Source organism: Candoia aspera, chromosome 3 (genome assembly GCF_035149785.1).
Source record: "Candoia aspera isolate rCanAsp1 chromosome 3, rCanAsp1.hap2, whole genome shotgun sequence".
Taxonomy (NCBI): Eukaryota; Metazoa; Chordata; class Lepidosauria; order Squamata; family Boidae; genus Candoia; species Candoia aspera.
Window position 1 is genome coordinate 51,984,775 of NC_086155.1, and position 20,774 is coordinate 52,005,548.

General features: G+C 38.7%; 1 protein-coding gene across 2 annotated transcripts in view; it reads left to right on the forward strand.

The window, feature by feature from the left end:
* Nucleotides 1–13,629, forward strand: part of TBC1D22B (TBC1 domain family member 22B) — a 47,686-nt gene extending 34,057 nt beyond the window's left edge. For both annotated transcript variants that reach the window (XM_063297652.1, XM_063297654.1), the window contains 5 exons: nt 8,786–8,892; nt 10,159–10,234; nt 11,198–11,325; nt 11,911–12,006; nt 12,642–13,629. In XM_063297652.1, the coding sequence (XP_063153722.1) occupies nt 8,786–8,892; nt 10,159–10,234; nt 11,198–11,325; nt 11,911–12,006; nt 12,642–12,770 (536 nt within the window). In that variant the 3' untranslated portion in view covers nt 12,771–13,629. The remainder of the gene's footprint in view (nt 1–8,785; nt 8,893–10,158; nt 10,235–11,197; nt 11,326–11,910; nt 12,007–12,641) is intronic.
* The last annotated feature ends 7,145 nt before the right edge of the window (nt 13,630–20,774 follow it).

The window sequence follows — 20,774 nt, forward strand, 5'->3', positions numbered from 1 at the left end:
TCCACAGGGCAATTGATGCTAATGACCCTGTGGGGTTGGGGGGAGTCTGGCTGTGCAGGCCTCTGCAGTGCGTATTAGCTGCCTACTTCCTTCTTTGTATATAATTCTTCCTTATGGGCATTATAATTCAAAATAGAAACCATTAAGTAAAATACTCTTCTGTGAGAAACAGAAATAGTTTAGCTCCTATAGGTCCCCAGTCCAATTTTTTTTTAAAAAGTCTCAAGGAAAGGCATTCTTCATTTCCCTGAAAATAGTTCTTGTCTGAACTGTCCTTATAAATAGGAAGAGGTTGTTGAGGGATTTTTTTCCACTCTCAGTTATACATGCAGTTTTTTGTTTGTTTTTAATTTTAAAGGTCTAAAAAGAAGACTCTAAAGGGACAGTGGTTTAAAACTTTTTATATTTTTCTTTATTACTTTTTTTTTCAAATTCTCAGTGACTCTAGCAAGTTTCGATCCATTGTGATGAACACAATACTCCAAAGGAAGGCTTAACAGTGAAAAATGGAGTGAAATTGAATTCTTGAGATGTGGAAACCATGTTCCTGTTATACTGACAACTATAGTATTGGTCTTTTGAGCCAGTGTACCATATTGTTGTTTTGAGTTTCTGTTTCAAGTTCTTCTAAGGAAGCAAAAAGTATGAAGAAGTGGCAAAGAATTCCAATGATCCAAATCTGCTTGTATCTGGAATCAAAAGTACATAAAAACACTACATTCTGCTTCTGTTGAAAATATTTAAAAACTTAAATTTGCAAGAATGTAAATATTATTCAAAGTTGCCTATGCAGTTGTATTCTGTGATTGTATGCTCTTAAATAAGGCCATTTGCTTTTGAGAATGAAATAGTAACTCACATTATAAACAATAATGCAGGATAAATCTCAAATACTGTAATGCTTAATGAAAGGACATTAAGAATGTCCTTATTGACTCACACATACTGTCCTGATTACCAGGAAACACACTGAGGCGAGGACTTGGTCTCTAATATTTATTAGTAGTACTTAACAAGAATCCTAACAAACTGAGAAAGCGTGGGAAAACCCAGCCATATAAACCCCAAAGGTTAAGGCGGTCCCGATCTGTGTCTCTTTGAATGGCTGAACAGTTCCTCAGTGCTACGCATGCGCTTGACAGTCTGGGTGAGAGCCCCCTGCTCGCCATCCTTACTCATGACACATACCTTGATTAGTCCTGCAGGCTACTAGGGAGAAGGCTTTCGATCAGGTTTCTGACTTTAATCAGTCCCATTCCTAACAGAATTGGTTAAGGCTGGGTATGCGTAAAATAATCCTGTTTTTAAAAAACTTAGAGAAAATCTCAGAACCATCACCACCACTACCGCCCAAATATGCCATTGTTGCCTTTCAGGGAAGTCCCTGACAACAAAATGTTAACTTCCATTATTTTTAGGAATTCAGGGAAGTTTCAGAAGTTGGGGTATTGTGATATTTTCTCCTCCACTAGGATCTTGATATAATCTAGGACTATAATATTTAATTTGTAACTTACAATTTTCAAAACAATTTATTGACAGTCAGGTGGTGCTGCATTTGACAGGGCAGATTCTATTCCATAGAAGTGAAAGCAAAGAGCAAACGTTTTAATTTGGGGGGACTGTTCTGGTACGTGGCTGTAGTAATCAATTAAAAATAGTATTAAACATGTTTAATGTTCTAATTTGAATGTTTCCCAAAAAGGCAGGCTTATTGAAATGTTACTATTAAAAGACAACTAACTGATCAGATTGGTGGGCAGATACGATTTCAGCCTTTGTCACTTGACACAAACATAGGCCCATTGCTCTTGCTTCTTTGAGAGTGTAAAAATCCCTCTGATTCTGTCAGGACCTTCATTTCCTGTTAGCAGCTGAATTAACTAGCATTGGAAGAACTGGGTAGAGACTGGTTTCTCTCTTAAAGAGGCTGTTTCATTTGCTCTGCTGATGCTTTAGGCTGGTCTCATTGAATGGTGTTCTCCTTGCACCATTTGATAGATTTGATAAAAAGAGGTGGGGGGAGACAGCTCATAATTGCTGCAAATTACTTAGAGCCAGATTTCGCTTTCAGACCTTTGATGGATAAAAGAACTATTTAAAAGCTGTTAGGCTTTGTGAGTCTGTGAAGTCTTTTCATAAATCCACAATAAGTATTGGTGACAATGTATGCTTCAAAAATTCAGGGAGCTGCCTGGAAGCATCTCTTATCTCTGCTTCCCTGGCTGTGTCCCCTACAGCCATTTCCATTATACTAATGCTACTTATAGGGACGCGGTGGCGCTGCGGGTTAAACCACTGAGCTGCCGATCGGAAGGTCGGCGGTTCGAAACCGCGCGGCGGGGTGAGCTCCTGTTGCTAGTCCCAGCTCCTGCTCACCTAGCAGTTCGAAAACATGCAAATGTGAGTAGATCAATAGGTACCGCTTCGGCGGGAAGGTAACGGCGTTCCGAGTCGTCATGCTGGCCACATGACCCGGAAATGTCTATGACAACGCCGGCTCCAAGGCTTAGAAACGGAGATGAGCACCGCCCCCTAGAGTCGGACACGACTGGACTTTACGTCAAGGGAAACCTTTACCTTTACCTTTTAATGCTTCTTATACACTGTTTGCTACTGGGCTGCCACAGCATTGGTGCCTTCTTGCTTTTTGGTGATACGTTTTCGTCTAAGCTTGAAGGTTAATATTTGGAAACAGTAATCGTAAAAACAAGGTTGTGACTCTTCAGCAAGTTGCTGTTTGGGTCCAATTAAATGCAATGAGGGTCATATCGAATGAAGTCCAGTTTCATTCACCGTTCCAATTAAATTGTTGGAATTAGTTTAAAAAGTGCTTTGGTGGTGAATTCACCTTAACAAAATCAAGTAATTTAATTAGTCAAATTTAACTTGAGAGGATACATATGTAGCATTAACTATTATGAAAGATACTACATGCATTTATGTTATGACATAGCAAGCAGGGAACTTCAGAGCATAAGAAAATTATTAAATCATTGGATGAAAGGCTACCTACTTCAATATATGCATCCTACAGTGACCAAGCATGTGCCTGAGGATAATTCACAAGCTGGATATATAAGAAGAAAACATCTTCCAAGTCATGTTCCCAGCAACTGGTTTTGGGAAGGATACTACTGAGAATAATATATTGTTACTGAGATAGCATGTTAATAGCATTATCCTCCATTAATTCATGGTCAGTCCTTTACTTCTTCGTTGGTGAATGTTGACAATGGTATCAGTTGATTCATCAGCTTTGTAAATCTGATGGCCTGCACATAATTTTATACATTTCTGTCATGTGCTCTTATTTACCATTTCCCCCCCCCCCAAGCCAGCCTCCCTAAACTGTCCTTAGAAGGGAATTTAATGTTGTTTTTCCTACTCAGTTCTCAGCAGTTTGGGGGTGCATTTATCAGAATTGTACAGATCATTCCACATGGTTTAGCCATAGATTTATTTTTATTTTCAGTACTTTTCTAATGGTCATCCTGGAAGTCATCTTTGGAGTGCCTCTGCAAGAAGCAGATAGAGAATAAGTGTATAGTTGAAGCCTATCAAAGACAGCAAAGGTCATAGGGGAAATATACATCAAATATATGTTTGCATATCTTTGTGCCAGTTTTTCTTTGCAAATACTGGAAAATTCCAAGCTTTGAAGGAAAGCATAGAAATATTGAATATAAAAATACAATGCAATAGAAAGAATGAATATGAGACAATTATTTCTGGATAAAAGCTTTCTAGGAAGGACATATTGGAGTCTTTTGCTATATACATGAAAAGGGACAAGAACTTTCATTAGAATTACTGTTCTTGACAGTGCCAGACCCAAAAGTAATTTAGTATTAATGCCAATAAATACATCTCTTCCCCAAATCACAGTGAGCGTGTTCTTGAGATAGCAAATAAAATCAGCAAAGCATCCAATGAGGTTATTCAGATTGGATAACCAAAACTATCCTTTTTATGCTGAGCTGCTCTTCAAGACCTGAAACAGAGTTTTCAATGAATATGAACTAAAAGCCAAATCTGTATTTTGTTTTTCTTTCTAAGCATATTTTCCCACTACATATTTTCCCACTAGTTAGGTCTGAAAAGTGGTTCTTGACATTATAGAACTGTATCTACACTATTTTTAGCCCTTTTCCAAACATTCAAGTACTAGTCTGAGTATTTCTAGAAATTGAGATTTGGTGCAGTTACTCAGTGCTCATTTCAAGAGCAGATTATTTCCTCATTCTTGTTTCCAAGTTTATTACTAAGACACATGAAAACGTGTGTGAGTCATTCACAGTAGATGCCATTGCACAAATACTTTGTCATTTGATATTTGTATGCTTTTTTACTTTAGAGAAGTAAAATGTGAATTAACCTTCTGTGAAATCATTATTTATTTATTTATTTATATTTCAAATTCTGTCACCACCCATCTCCCTCAAAGAGCATGCATTCAAAGAACAGTTGACATTATGGGTGAAACTTAGAAGAATTTGGTCCATTTTGATGGAGGAACTGTGTGATTGCTTCATTATGCACCCAAGTAATAACTCTGCATCCTTTTGCTTTATCACAGCAATTGACCCACTTAAATGCCAAGGCCAGCTCTAACACATCATACAGCATACCAGCTGATGTGCTGCGTTTGACATTATTGCTTAGGGCAGCAGTGGGTAACCTGAACCCTTAGTCTCCTTTTTCTGGCCCTCAGAGTCCACCCCCACCCCACCCCCCAGTATTGCTGAAAATTGTTGCCACAGTTTCCCATTCTTTGGTTGGGAAACAGATGAAAATTATAAGATCAGCTCTATCATAGGCACACCACAATAAAAGGCAAATAAAATCCAACAGAACAATGCTCCATTCAAGTTTGTACCATATCCAAAGTGTAGATTTTCTTTAATATTTTATTATGGTTTGCTTAATTTGTTTACTTTTAAATTTGTTTACTTTTAATTACTTTAACTCAGGTTATAATATATAATTTAACTTTAACTCAGGTTATAATATATAATTTGAGCTATACTGGTTACAGTTACTAATTATTTATTAGTAACCCATTTTAAATATTGACTTATTTTAGAACTGTAATAAAATTTCGAACTGATACAAGATATTCCAACAGGCAGTTTATATTAATGTCTTCTTGAAATATTTTAGCCTAATTTTACAGTGTTTGTGAATTTTCTTGTTTATCTATTTTCTGCTCTATTTCTGCTCTTTTTTTCCATTTGATTGCACTTGCAAAATTAATAAATTGGAGAAAACAATTAAAGGAGTTATATGGATATCCATGATAGGAATGGTGTTTTTGTTTTTATTTTTTAAGTAGCTACAAAAGACTTCAGAATTTATCAAAACAATGAAATCTGAGTGAAAAGCTGTTTATGCCTTTCCTGTTCCACTTTCTTGTTTCCTCCCCTGCCAAGCTGGTGTTTCATTATGCTGTCAGGGAAATAAAAGTACCTATATATTAAAGATCTGGGAGAATGATTGAATTTCCAAACTATAGTAGTAGTTCCCTTCTTTATAAGAAACCCTAAGGAAATTAATACTGCATTTGAGTGCCAGCCTAATTTATTTTCATCTGAACATACCAGTTGCCCAGATTTGTGGAGTTGGTGGGTCTGATCTCTCTGGCCAAAAATTCTTCCCCTCCACTCTATTCTAAGGGGAAAAAAAGGAAGTCCTTTAGCTGACATATTTTGTCCAGTATGTCAGCTTTCTGGATAACAAATAAAAAAGTGCCTAGCTGCTGGGCTTACCTTCTTAAGAACTCCACATTTACATTTCAAAAGCCAGGTTATTGTGAAAAAATGTTTTGGATAAAAACAGTGAGGTTTGTTCTATTAAGGCTTTTCTCAAACAGTGTAGAGATACCCTGCGTACCAGAGAGGGCAATATTGAGCCAACACAGGAATATAGAGGGTGGTCACACAGCCTTTTTTCCCTTACAAGGCAGACAGTAGCTGATTGTGAGACTGGTTTAGATTAAGAAGCAGCTCAGAAAGGAAAACACACGCACAAGCGCGCACAAACAATTTTTTGACCCCTCTGATCCAAGATCTTGCTGATTCCAAGACCCTGCATGATTATTTTTAAGTGAAAAAGATGCTGGGAGATCATATCACTGATTCTCCATGTCATGTATTGTCTACCTCTTGTTCTTGAAATTTATAGTTTCTATTGAATTCACACAAAGCTGGTGTCATAGCCAACTCTGTATTAGTCACTGAAATTAATTTCTAGAAAAGAAAAGTACTTTCCAGATTAAATTGCAACAATCAAGTAACTAAGATTATTGAAAAAGCCATATTTGAATCCCACCTTATGAAAGAACCAATGGCAGTCCTGCTGCCAAGATTTTAGTTCCAAGATGGATGGTAAAGATCTTTCTGGTTAATAGGGTTCTAGGGCACCAATCTCCAAGGCAAGAAACTAAAGCCCAAAACAACTTTGGCTAGTCCTATCCTGATGTCAGTTCATGAAGACTACTGCCTGCCTCTTAAAAACAAGTATTCTTCGGAGCTCACAGCTGTCAATCTCTTTAACTGGATTGAGAGCTCTTACTATTGTGGGAGGTTTGAATGATTTCTCCATTGCTTTCTAGCTGTTTTCCAGTACTGCCAGCCAAAGCATCTCTTAGTAAAGACACTCTCAGATAGATGTGAGCAAGGCATCTGCTATTAAGAGAAGCAAAGAATAGTGAGATTTATGTACTTTTCTGCCTTGAGTGGATTTGTGAATAGCAGTTTGGCATAAGAGAAGTTAAGGCATGCTTCTTAAACATGCTAATCCTGTCTTGCCATTTCCCCTTATCAGTACCAACAATTGCCTGAGCTTAATATTATCTGAAGATAAAATCTGTGGACAAAGAGTGAGTGTGGAATCATTTGTATATTGTAGGTTTATGCATACATACTGTATATACTTATACTATTCCCTCTTGGGGTAAGCAAAGCACGGGTATGAAATTCTGAACCAGATAATGAAGACACAAGATAAAAGAAAAAAGAAACAGATGTAGTTTATACCAGCATTATTCATTATTCCTCCCCATACCTTTCTGTCCTTGCTTCCACTGCGTTAGTACACTGATTCATACATTGCCTTTTGTTCTTTAAACTTCTCACCTCTCTTTGAGCATCTCCTCAGCGCCATCCAAACACAATTTTCTCCATCTTTCCCTCCCTCTCAGTGCATTCACTCTCCATTCCTACATTTGTTTCAAATGTTAATTCTGTACATGACCAAACCACCTCAAGTTACTTCTTTTGTACTGGTTACTTGCTTTTGTATTCAATCCATATTCATTCAGCATCCATTCATTCTTGAACCTATCTTTTCTTCTTTGAATACACATTCTTTTTCAATAATGCTGCTGCACTCAAAGTATTTTGTTTTTTCTGACCTACCCATCTGATTGCACATATGCAGTCATTATTCACAGATAAAGTTGCACAGCCATTCCATAAGCAAATCACTTCCTTTTTTAACACTTCTGCAGGTACACCATCTATACCTGCAGCCTTACTATTTCTCAATAATTTCCCAGCATTGACTTCCATCTAGGATTATATTTCTTGCACAAAAACTTAAATAACAATAAAATAAACATAAAATAACATAACATTTGTTTCAATTCCACTCTTCAACATATAACTATTACTGCAAAACAGATTTTTAAAATTTTCCTTCCAGTATTCCTTCACTTCAGTTTCCTCCCAAATAATGTCATCACTTTTATTTTTAATTCCAGTAACTCTGTTGGGGCTCTGTGTTTAGCCCTGTTCACCTAGTTCCAAAAGCAATTGTTTATTTCCATCAAAATCACCCTGCATTTTCTCTGCTTCTTTTAATCTTGGCCATTCCTAGATCTTTTTCTCTTCAGTAGTTTTGTTTAGATGCTAATGGTGTAAGGGCCCTCTAGGGGAATAGAACAACTGCAGTGCAACTCTAAATTTCAATAATCTCTTGTCCCTCTTAACAAACATCATCCTGCAGGGTGACTGTTTCTGATCCAGACCTCATAATCAAATGAAATGGATCTAGAAGATCATACAAGAAAAGCAGGCGTTTTTTAGCAAACAATTTTCCAATAAAGTGATATTATTGCCTACCTATAATTTATTTTATATTCAGGATCCAGATCCTTTTTTTTTCAAGAATAGTATCTTGCCAACTATATCATATTTGCCTTAATGTAATCTTGAATATTGGTACTTCTTTGTTTTCTCTGCTAGATACATATACACAAGTATACATACACAATTTTACTAAGAGCAGATAAAATCTGATCATTTTTCAAGTTTGCATGTGTGTTATATGTGCATGTACACATACTGTACATATTTTTCAGAGTGTTTTCAGGTGCTGGTAGTCATGGGATTAAAGTTGTGCACATTGTCAACTTCTGAACCATAGCAATTCTAGTCATAGTCTTCTCCAGCTTGAGATTTGAGCAGGACTTTGAAACTTCTCCTGCAATCATAATGGTTATAAATGTACTTATAAATAAACAAAACCCTATATGTGATTGGCCATTGAATTAGGCATCTAACTGCCTATGCCTTCTTCCTCCATGTTTGTATGGACTTTTACATCGTATAGGTAACAATGGTTCCAACAAAAAGAAGCAGAACCGCAACAAGGCAGATGGAAGACCTGATACGATCTATATATATGCTTCTATTTTTAGAAAGACACAAAATAAATAGTAGAGACAGATAAGGGGAGTATATCCCTAAGCCTTATTCTGTAATAGTAATCTTTCTTTTTTTAGAAGAGGATGTGGAGAACTTTGATGTAACAAACCTATCTCAAGATGTGCTACAAAGCATTGAAGCTGACAGCTTTTGGTGTATGAGCAAACTGCTGGATGGGATCCAGGTAGGACATATATCTTTACTCACTCTCAGGACTCCAGGGGACCTCTTCCTTGGCACTGGGACAGCCCCAGTCATACTACCTTCTTTACTGCTTCATGGTCACCCAAGGATAATGTGAAGTCTACAGCTTTCATAATTTTATCTGCTTTGGCCTCAACATTGAAGGTTATATACAAGAGCAAGTGTACTCCATAAGTTAAAAAAAGAATTTGAAAAGCTATGTTCAGCTATCTAAATACTATGCCTCCCAAATCTGCAATTTATTTGGATCATGGCAGTTTATTACAGTTGAATCATTTATTTTATAGTTCATTCTACATTTGTATAATTTATTCTGGGTTTGCTAGTTCTAGAGAAAGAGAAGGAGTCACACGGGTACTGAAACTGCACTTTCTAGTCCCTGAAAATCTTAATAATTCTTCCCTCTGCTTAAATTCATGTAGTTATTACAAGCATACAGTCAGGCATGTCTTCACAGCTCTAAGGTCTAGAAACATAACGTAAAACAAAAATGAAATTCTCAGGAAACTGAATTGAGTTCCTAGTTTACTATTTTGCAGGTTTTGACTATGCTGTACAAAAGCTATATTCAGATCAATACAGTCTAGCTCAATTTGATCAGAGTCACTGCCATATAGACCATAAAATACTTGATGTAAAAATAGGAGTTATTTATCCACATACATTCTTTGTGTAACTGCAAGGTGGATACTGAGGGAAATTTTACTGCCTTTGACAGGAATATGCTAGTCATAGTCTGAATGTACATTTATATTAAGAGTGTTACCTCAAAAACAGAATTTCTGAAAGTCTGGTAGGGGATCATTTTTGTAATATATCCTTAATTTTGAAGATATTACATGCATAGAAAATAATTTCTGTACTTCACGAGGAGCCAGGCTTTCCAGAATGTCTTCCAAACAAATGAAAGTTCCTCCTACTTTGTCCATGAGGTGTTGCATAAACAAACTGAGAACATGAGGTTGTTACAGACAATTAAGGAGGGTAAAAAATGGTTTACCCAGTTCTCATCACCACTGTGTACTGCTTATGAACAGTCCATAAGGGAACATGTCCATCAGATGTGTCCCATGTATCAGAAATTTATGGTAGGGCATACTGAATATATACAGTCCCATGTTTCATTTCTGGCATTTTTGGAAAGATCCACTGAAAGCCCTGGAAAAGTACTTCCAATAACTAAAAAGGTATAAACATGTTTGCTGGTCTTGCATCCTCTTAAACACACAATATATCTTTGCTTCAGGACAATTACACGTTTGCACAACCAGGGATCCAAAAAAAAGTCCAAGCACTGGAGGAACTTGTCAGTCGTATTGATGGTAGGTGAATTTGATTTTGTTATCAGCAACTGAATTGTAACGCTCATGGATTCTCACTGAGAGAAAAACACAGGGTATGGAATGCACACTGTTGACATGAGACCAAAGTCATAGGCTCCTTTACTCAATTGTCTTAGGGTGATAATCAGACCGGGATGTTAATACCATTAACGTATGTTAGAAATGGAACACTCTTGGGAAGAAGGAGTGAGTGAGAAGTCCTAAGCTGATAGGCATATAAGAGAATACATGATTCAGCAGAAAAAGGGCTAAAGTGTCTAAAATGCCAGTAAAAGGCATTCTGTGTGGGCAGCCCCCCAAAATGAGCACACTGATGACAGGTCTTAAATAACTGCTGTTTTCAACAGCTCTGTTTTTAAGACTTTAAGATCTCAAGCAGTTGAACCTTCCAGATTTCTGATGAGAGGCTGGTCCATAGGGTGGGTGCCACTGATGAAAAACAGAGGTTTATGTTATTCCAATAGAAGAGAATATATGTAGCTCAGGGTCGAACTGTGGAGTCCTTGATGCTCCCTGAGCTTGGCTGTTTGCTTGCAGAGGTTTCATTACCTGACTAGGTAACATCATCAGTGCAAGTGAGTGTGGGGTTTGCTCCCTGTTTATATATAGTAGCTTGCACTGCCAGTGTTGGTGGGGGTGTGGTTTTCTCCTTGGTAGTTCCTTGATTAAAAACAAGAGATTTTAAAAAACAGGAGAAAAACAGGAGTTTTTCACATTCCCCAGATCTCAAATGGGGCTAAGCGTCCTGCCTGAGACACGGGCACCAGATGGATAGGAGTAGGCTGAAGGGCTTTATAGATCAAAACCAGCATATTGAATTGTACCCAGAAGTAGAATAGAGACAGCAAGCAAAGATATTGTTTCATGGAGATGTGGTTTCTGAGCTAATGACAGCAAATATATCAAATATTTGCCACTTGCAAATAGAATGTCCTGTTTCAGAGCAGGTACATAGTCACTTTAGGAAGTATGAAGTGGAGTACTTGCAATTTGCCTTTCGATGGATGAACAATCTTCTGATGAGGGAGCTTCCTCTTCGCTGCACCATTCGCCTTTGGGATACTTATCAGGTATGAGTACTTAGAGTACCCCATTTCTTTGTTGGAAGCCTGTCTTAATAAAAATGTTGGCATGTGACTTTACTCAGACACCTTTTCCCAGCAGTAATTGTGCATGAAGCAGGCAGTACACTCAGGTGATTGATTGATTGATTGGATTTATATAGTTGCTCATCTCACATATATGATTCTAGGCAGTTCACACAATTAAATTAGCAAGAGCAAAAATCTGTCAAAATAATTACAGCAAAACCATTAAAAACAATTAAAGCAACTAAAACAATTAAGAAATATAAACAGAAAACAGGAGAGTGCATTCAGAGTTTTACATGCAGTGCGACCATTTTCTAGGTTCCATATTTCCTGGATGGCTCCATATTTCCTCAGGGCCTTCCGGAAAGCCAATAGGGTTGGGCCAAACTCCCCTCAGGGTTCCAAAGGGCCAGTGATTATAGCCTCATCACAAAATAGAGCTCTGCCACCCTCCCTACACATAACTTATATGTATGCCCACAACTCTGTAAAATGTAGAAAAGCAGTGGGAAATAAGGCTTGCTGATACATTACTTCTAACCCCAAGTGATATTTTCTTTTCAGTCTGAGCCTGAGGGATTCTCTCATTTCCATTTATATGTCTGTGCTGCATTCTTGATTAAGTGGCGGAAAGAGATCTTGGATGAAGAGGACTTCCAGGTAAATCATCAGCAGGCAACCACATTTAGAAAAGGATGCAGTGTAATTATCTTGCTTGAGAATTTATTTATTTCAGGTAAGAGAATAGAATGCAGTATGTAGAGCAGTATTTCTGGTATGTGATTACAGGCATGAAATCACTTTACCCAGAGATGCAGACACTTTCTATGTGTGCTTTAGTAAAATAATTTCTACAGCCGTGAGATCTGAGATCTGACTCTGAGGCGTTCTCTCTAAATAAAGCTTCAAGGAGTTGAAGATTTCTTGCTTAGGGCTTTGATCCCAACTATGGGATAACATTCTTTCCCACTGGTTATCAGGCTCAGTACTGGCTGAATCAGTTCTCCAGTGGCTGTAGTTCATGTTGAATTGAACAGACTGCAAGAATGAAGACTTTGAGATCGTTGTAGTCAAGGCTGTCTGTGTGGTTTTATGTTTTATCTGTTTTTATGGATGTTTTGGTTTTGTATGCCACCCAGAGTCCATTGGAGTTGGGCAGCTATAACAAACCTGAATAAATTAAATAATAAAAAAGAAAGGTAATGCCACCAGAAAGTAAAAGGTACTTTCGCACATTTAAAGCCAAGGTCACATCTCTGAGCTGTCTCTGTTCTGAAGTCTTTTCCTCATTTCAGGGCCTTCTAATGTTGCTACAGAATCTGCCCACCATACACTGGGGTAATGAAGAGATTGGACTCCTCCTCGCTGAAGCCTACAGACTAAAGTACATGTTTGCAGATGCTCCCAATCACTACCGCCGATAGGTACTAGGGTTCTGCATTTGCTTCTCGTTGTGCTGGCACAGTTTCAATCACCGTGGCATTTGATCACCTAAGCCCTCGGACACACTGACCAGGAGCCACTCTTTGCTGTAAAAAGCTCCCATCAGACTTCTGTCTTCACTTTTGTGTGTGCCTGCCTGCCACTCCGTGTGTGGACGTGCCACTCCAAAAACCATTAGTGTCCCATGCTGTGATGGTGGCCTGAGCTTGGATGGAAGTGAAATGAATAAACAGAACTTCTGAATGCCCTCCAAGTTTCAGCCTAGATAGTCTAGTCCTGCAGCCTCTTGTTAACCTGCTAAGCACAGACAAGCTCATACACTTCCAGCTCAGCCTGTTACTTTTTTTCTTTCCCCCCTTTTCTTCTTCAGCTGTTGTTCAAACCCCCCAATGAAGATGCCTTACAAAGAGTCCTGCCCAAGAGAAGGCAGTGCTGTTGGACACAAGAAGCTCTCAGGCCTTAGCTTCACTCTGCATGTCTGAAGAAGTGCGGCATTTCAGGCATTAACAAAAGACATATATACTCCATGTGCACTCTGTCACACTCCTCTAGTGCAGCATCTCTGTGTAGGATGGTGCACATACGTTGAAAAGGCTGCCTTGTCCATGCACAGTTCAGAATAATACAGGTGAACACAACAGAACTCCACCTGTGATTGATGGACTGCCTAACCTGGTGTGTGCATTGAACGGGGGTGGGGGGGAGCTGTGCTTTTTTTCCCCTTCTTTTTTAGAAAAACTCCTTTCTGTGACAATGACACTCCTCTAAGGCATTATATGTATATTGTGTTCTTGTGTATATGGGTAAAAGTTGTACAATATAAGTCTTCTGTTTGTAGCAGATATGATTTTATATTTATATTCTGCGTCTCTGGCGTGCAAGCGCTGCCTAGGTTACAAATAACAGTGGGCCTCCTGCTTCCCCTGTCCATCAGGTTTTGGAGCTGTCAACATATCTGCACTAGCACATTTATCCTTCCCCAGAATGCACATTTCATTTTTATGAGGAAAAACTTGACTCCAAAGCAGAATGACATTGCATGACCTCCAGTGCCAAGGAATTTGAGGGTCTGAAGATTTTAAAAACTTGCTGCTGAACTAGACACCTTGAATTTGATGGAATCTTTTCTGCAGAATGCCTGCACTTCCCAACAGCACTTGAGCTTGCCCCTGTGAAAAACAGTTCTCCAGCTGTGGCAAAGAACATTGCTGTAGCCATGTCTTGGATGAGGTATGGGTTCTAGCCTGTGTCTTCTGGATGTTTTCTGCTCAGCTATACCCAGTCCTTTCTCCAGGCAGAGACCTCTTTTTTCAAGGCTCCAAACCAAACTCTTCTGGGGAGACAGCAGCTTTGGTACCAAGTCCCCCTCCTCTCTCCTCCACCATTATTGCCATGTGATTTCCAGTGAAAAAAGGAATATATTTTTAATTGACTGGTTTATGCAGGCAGCAGAACAGTCTCATTAGTGCCAAGCTTTGACCTCTCAAATCAGATTTGTTTCCATAGGCCAAATTCTTCAGATTGTGCCGGGCTGACTTCTGCTTGTCTCATCAGGCTTCCAACTGTACCCACCTTGTTTTGTTTTTCTTCTTGGAGTTGAAAAAAGACAATCCACTGTGTTTCTTTCAGTGAGGGTATCGGGGGAGATTTGAGGCAGAAGAAGACAAGACCCTTGCCATAATTCAAACACCAAGCAGCGTTTCTCAAGTTGCTTTCCTAAGCTGGAATTGTTTTCTCAGGCATTGACTGGATTTTCCTTTGTAAGTGTGTGTGTGTGAATTTGTTGTTTCCTTTCAGACAGCAACCTGGTGGTCTTTAGTTTAATATGACTGATTAAAAAAAAATCCTTCTTGTGTTGCCAGTCTTTTTTTCTTAGGATTTCATGAGGTTATTAGTGAGTGACCAGAGTGGAGAATCTTCCTCTCTTTCTCCACTCTGGCTTATTTCTACTGTAATTTTTCTTTGAAAACCTTCACTCTAAGCTTGCTCCTGTTCTTCATGAAAATTCTTCAGTATACACTGCAGAGGCCTGATTTGGCAAAATACTACACACTAGATGCACAACACATGGACTGCATATGAATCCACAATGCCCCTTTTGCAACCTTTAGAGCACCCCAACTAGGCAAAAGCCAAAATGTTTTCCCTTCTCTGTATTCCTTGACCTCTGTATCATTTAAAAACCCATGTTGGGCCAATTTTTTTCCATCAGGGAAAAGTCTCTCTAATCTTTTCCGTAAATCTCATCTACCCTAGCTCTAAGATTTAGATCATGGTAGATCAAAAGCAAAGACTGGGTGGCGTTTCACTAGCTTCATATAAATGTTGCTCACCTGATGACTATTGAGAAAGAGGCAGAGGAATGAAAATGCAAAGTGCCTTGTCTTTTCAGTATCAAGCCAGAATTATCTGCATAGTGATACCATTTTTAGGAATCAGAGAAAGCCTGATTTCTGTGCCTGTCAATTTCATAATTTAGCAAAGATCAGGGATATTTATGAGTAGACCTCTGGGTAATTAATCATACATTCTATAGTTTAACAATAGCAAGCATATGGTCTACATTAGGATCGCTGATCAGTGCTAACTTTTTGTACATAAGAAGGTTTACATACATGCAAGCAGTTGAGTCTGATGAATGCCTTGTGAATCAACAAGTAGTTGCCCTCAGAGTCATCTTTTTGCATTTGGCTTCAAATTGTGAATGTCTGAATTCTGGTAAGATCAAAATGTAAGCAAGAAAATATCTCTTGCAAGCCTGAAGGCTAGCCTCCTCCTCCTCCTCCCCACTCTCCTTTAGTGGGATCAGTAAGTAGAAGAAAGCCTTGGGTTTCAAAAACAGCGGCCTCTGCCAGTCTGCACAATCTTGTCAAACAATCCTGCCTGACTCTGAGCTTCTGTAATATGCAACAGCATGAACTGGCTTGAGAAGGTGTGCTAAACATTTTCACTGGAAGCAGTTCTACATTGCTGTGACACTGCTACAGCATCATTCAGTAGGTCTCGAAAGAACCTTGGGATGAAGGATCATTCCTTTCTCAGGTTGTCCGTTAATGAAGCTGTTGCTCTTGCAAGGATTCATTAGACTGTGGACTCAGTTGCTCAGGCTTGCTGATCTAATTGATGCTATTGATGGTCAACGATGATAGGAAGATTCTGCCAGCCAAAACAATGTACAAATATGACTCCACAAAACAAATACAGGAATTACTATGTTGTAAATCCTATTCCCTTCTTCCTTTTTTTTTTTTACTGCCCATCAACCAGAATAGCTTTTAACCTAGAGAAAAGTGCTCATAGCTATGATTGGGTATCATTCCATTTTTCATGCAGTCAGGACTGGGCACAGTAGGTCACTCAAACTTTCTCTTCCCCACCCTAAGTTAATTACTATTAAAATAAAAAGTTCATTGGGGTGGAACAAAAGTAATTACTTTTGGGGGAGCCTAATTATCTGCATTTATTGCCAGTGCTTTGTTGTAATTGATTGCTAATGGTCTGCTTCACTCTGGAATTATCTAATTAATACTCTTCCAGGAAAAAAACAAAAGCCAGAGTCCACTTGAACACGTGAGTGTCCTGTGATATTGACTGCAGTTGATGTCATGAGTAATGATGGCGAGCAGGAGGGGGCCTCGATCCAGGGTGGAAAACGCATGCGTAGTACTGAGGAATTAAGCAGCCATTCAAAGAGACACAAATCAGACCCGCCTTAGCCTTTGGGGTTTATATGTCTGGGTTTTTCCCACGCTTCTTCAGTTTGTTAGGATTCTGTTAATGTAGCAGTAATAAACATTAGAGACCTACTCCTCGTCTCAGCGTGATTCTGACTGTCAGGACAGTTGTCTTCATTTGGGTGCCTCAGCTGTATTCTCTTTGTTTTACCTGGATGCCTTCTTGGAGTAGTCTATGTTCCAAGTCTTGGTTGCCTTGCCATATTAATATAGTAGACCAGCTAGGTGCTCTCCAGGTGCTAGCTTCTGTAGGCCACCCACTTAGAAAAGCTATATTACACACTGATTCTGCAAAACAGCTTTCTAATTGCTGAAGGCCAATCCACAGTTGTGATGCTTCAGGTTTTATGTCTTGTTCACAAATTTATGTATCCTGATTTCACACTTCACTACTCAACGTGTTGCTTAAATATATGAGCTGATGCCCTTGCTTTTAAACAAGGGTAGGGATGTTTAGTTTCTGGGGCCTAATTCATGATGGGTCATTTATTTTTGCAGGTCTTCAGATGACTCTGTAGTCATCAGATGCTAATGAGCCACATGGTTACAAGGTACACCAGCTATTGATAAATCTGTTACTTCTCAATTGGTCTTAAACCAGTTAATTAATAACATATGGTGGTGCTTTTTGTGGACTTTATCTTGCTATAGATAAGTGTGCTCTTTTGGAAAATAGTTAATGGAATGCCATACACAAAAGCACTACCCAGAGACACTTTTTAAAAAATAGCCTCTTAACTTGAAAAGGCTGCTTATCAGATTATGAACAATGGTTAGCACTAATAAACATGTACAGAATATTCCTTAAGGAAGGAAATCACTGCAATCACTTGCATGCTAGCTGTAGGTTTGTAAAATTAGAGGAAGGCTGTTATTTACATATATGCATACATACACTATGTTTTTTCTGGGTAAGCAATGTTACGCAATGCAGAAAAGAAGTAAGAAATAATAAGCAAATTAAATTCAAAGCATGCTATAAGAGAAAAGAAAGGGAATCAGAATCATTCAATGTAAAGTTTGTGAGGTACCTTGGGAATTACTTTCTAGCCAAACTCCCATGTAGCAAAATGGGCAGAAACTCACTCAGCTATTTTCACTTATTTCAGCAAAAATTCATTAGTCAGATGACCACATATATCCTCAGATTTCTTCACTTTCCATTTGCAGTGAACATTCTACCAAGGGAGATAACAAATTCATCTGCTTGCTTTTTCACTGTTTGTGTGTAATTTGTAACTGTTCAGTTTTCTTGGCATACCCAATCACTTTAGCCTTCAGTACCTTAACTTTGAGATCCATACTCCTTGATGCATCAGCTAGTCTACCTAAAATAGACTACCTAATGCAACTAAGGAAGAGGCAGGTCTAGCCCTCAGTCCTTGCTTTCTGGAGTATCTCAGGGCTTGATTCTCTTCCCACCCCAACTAATACATGAGGCCACTGAGTGAGGTTATCTGCCATCCTGGGGCTAAGGTATGATCAGAACACTGATAGTACTCAATTACAGATCTCAGCCCTTGGCTGCCTAAGCGATGCCATCAAGGTTCTCACTCTCTCTTGAGTGTGTAGAGGTCCGAATGGGAAGGAACAGACTCAGGCCAGCAAGACTGAGTGGCTGTGGATTTTGAGGTATCCTGGATCCAGAGATTTTCTATGTCTGGTTCTGAATGCGATTGTACTCACTAAGACAGACTCTGTGCACATTTTGGAAGTCCACCTAGATTCACAACTCCTGCTGAGAGATGGCAACCATGGCTCAGAGGGCCTTTGCACAAATCCATCCACAAATCCAGTTGCACCCATTCCTGAATTGGGAGCTCCACTCACAATCGCTTATGCCTTGATCACCTTTCATTTGGATTACTGTGGCCGTTCGCTGGTCCCGTCCGGGATGAGAGGTGAGTGCCACAATACTGGGACGAATGCACCAGGTCCGACTGACCCGGCGGGTTCTCTTCCCCACAAATTGACACAGACACAAATGCTTTCTCGTGGTGGGGGAAGTAGAGAGAGAGAGAACAAGAACAAGAACCTCTAACGGTCTCCACCACTCCCTTTTATTGAGTTACAAATCGCGTGACAAAAGGTCACATGGTCACTTAATATTCATTAGCACATAAAGTTTGCCATATATGGTAATCCTTGGTGGTTTTCATTGTTCATTGGCTAAGCGTTCCCTGTGTGCTATGGAACGGCCCGAATATGTTTCCTTCTTCCTGTTTCCTGGTTCCTTGCTCTTTGTCCCACCGCAACAGATTACTGTAATGCACTTTACATAGGGCTGCCCTTGAAGATCACCCAGAAGCTACAACTGGTCCCAAATGCAGTGTGGGGGTAAAAACATTATTTATGAGATCATTGTATGGAATAGTATTTTTCCTGCGATCCAGATGGTTCCAACCATGCCTGCCTTTCATAAGGCTTTGAGGACCTATTTTTCCCCTCAGGTATTGAATCAGGAGGTTTTGTGAACTTGTCCAAAATTGCCTTCAATGAACATTTATTTTCATTCTATTATATTTGATGATTGTTTATTGTTTTGGTGTTTTGTTCATTTTGAGTGGGCAGTTATATAAATTGCCTAAATAAATAAATAAACGTTGCTGTAAGTCATTGGGTTCTCAGCCAACGCCATGGCAGTGTGTGCATACAAAAGTGTATATGTGTTCTTGGCCCCAACAAATACAGCTATAATGTCACCAAAGCATTCATGCATTTATTCATGAAATTTAATGTATTCATGGATAAATGCATAATGTTGTTCAACAAACAGAACATCACACATCCTTATCTTCCTCCCTGATCCATATTGACCCATACACTAGGCTTTCCTGTTAAATTCATGCATGCTTTATTTCCATCATACAACTGCTCTTAACACATTCAATACCAACCTTCAACTTCATATTTATGCAAAACATTCCATAATTAAAATTATTCACTCTGTCATGCACTTCCACTAAATCAAACATACAGTAAACTTTCTCAGATACATTTTTCAATGACTTTCTGAAGAGCATAAATCTTGTCTGCAACCACCCCCACCCCTGCCGCCAGCCTGGCATAATACCCTTTCCAGGCACACTTAACAAATTAACGCCCCTTATTTTTTATATTTATTCTTTATATTTATTCTCCCCGTATTGTATTGTATTGGATAACACTAATTTTGTTCTTGGAATGGTTAGGCATAGATGGTGCGTTCACACAAACAAGTAGCACAGCCATGCCATAAGCAAATTATCTCCATTTTTTAGCATTTCTGTAGTTGCACCATCTAAACCTGCAGTATTACCATTTTTCAACATTCTCATAGCATTTATAATTTCTATTCATTTTTCTTGGACACTAATATTTATTTCATTCATTTATTTCAATTTTCAACATATCACCATCATTCCCTCTAAATACTTGTTCTAGCATTCTTTCATTTCAGTTTTATCCTAAACAATTTCATCACTTACTTTAATTTCATTCACTCTGATAGAGGTTTAGCCATTTTCACTTGAAAAGCGATTTTTATTTCCATCAAAACATTCTGCATTTTCTCTGCTTCTTTTAATCTTAACTGTTCCTTGTGGTTTTTTTTTTTTTTGGCTACATTCTTTAGCACTATCTTTTTCTTGAAGTACACATTATGCAACATCTTTCTTCCATTCTCGATATATATACACTATGTGTGTGCGCGTGTGTATTCCCCCCTCAAATCCACTACTGAGTTTAATGCTATCCTTAAAAAAAGTCTGTCTTACATTCAGAACCTCCTATCATTTTTTGTATCCTTCACTAATTTTCTTAATCTTTTATCAGAAAGCAATACATGATTTTGGATTCACTCCTTCTCTATGCTTAAACAAACTTATTCTTAAACCATGTCAAAGGAGATGCTCACTAAACAGTCACCTTTCTCATTTATTCTTGGAGTTCCAAATTGCCCAATCAATTTTTCTGTTCTCTCTCATTTCCTTCTCACCCATCCATTCATGTCTCCTAACTGAATCACTTCCCCCCTGGATCACATTCATTCAGAATGATGCACAATTTTTCCAAAAATCTTTGTCAACTGTGCCAGCCATGTTGCTGGCAAAATGTCAGGAAATCTGTTCTCTAAACCACGGTTACTAAACCCTGAAGCCCAACACTGCCCAATTCTTTGCTGATTGTTCCTTCATCACTGAAGCATTACATGCAAATATCACCAGCCAATGACTTCCTATTTTTATGCACAGCAACGATCTAAATGACATC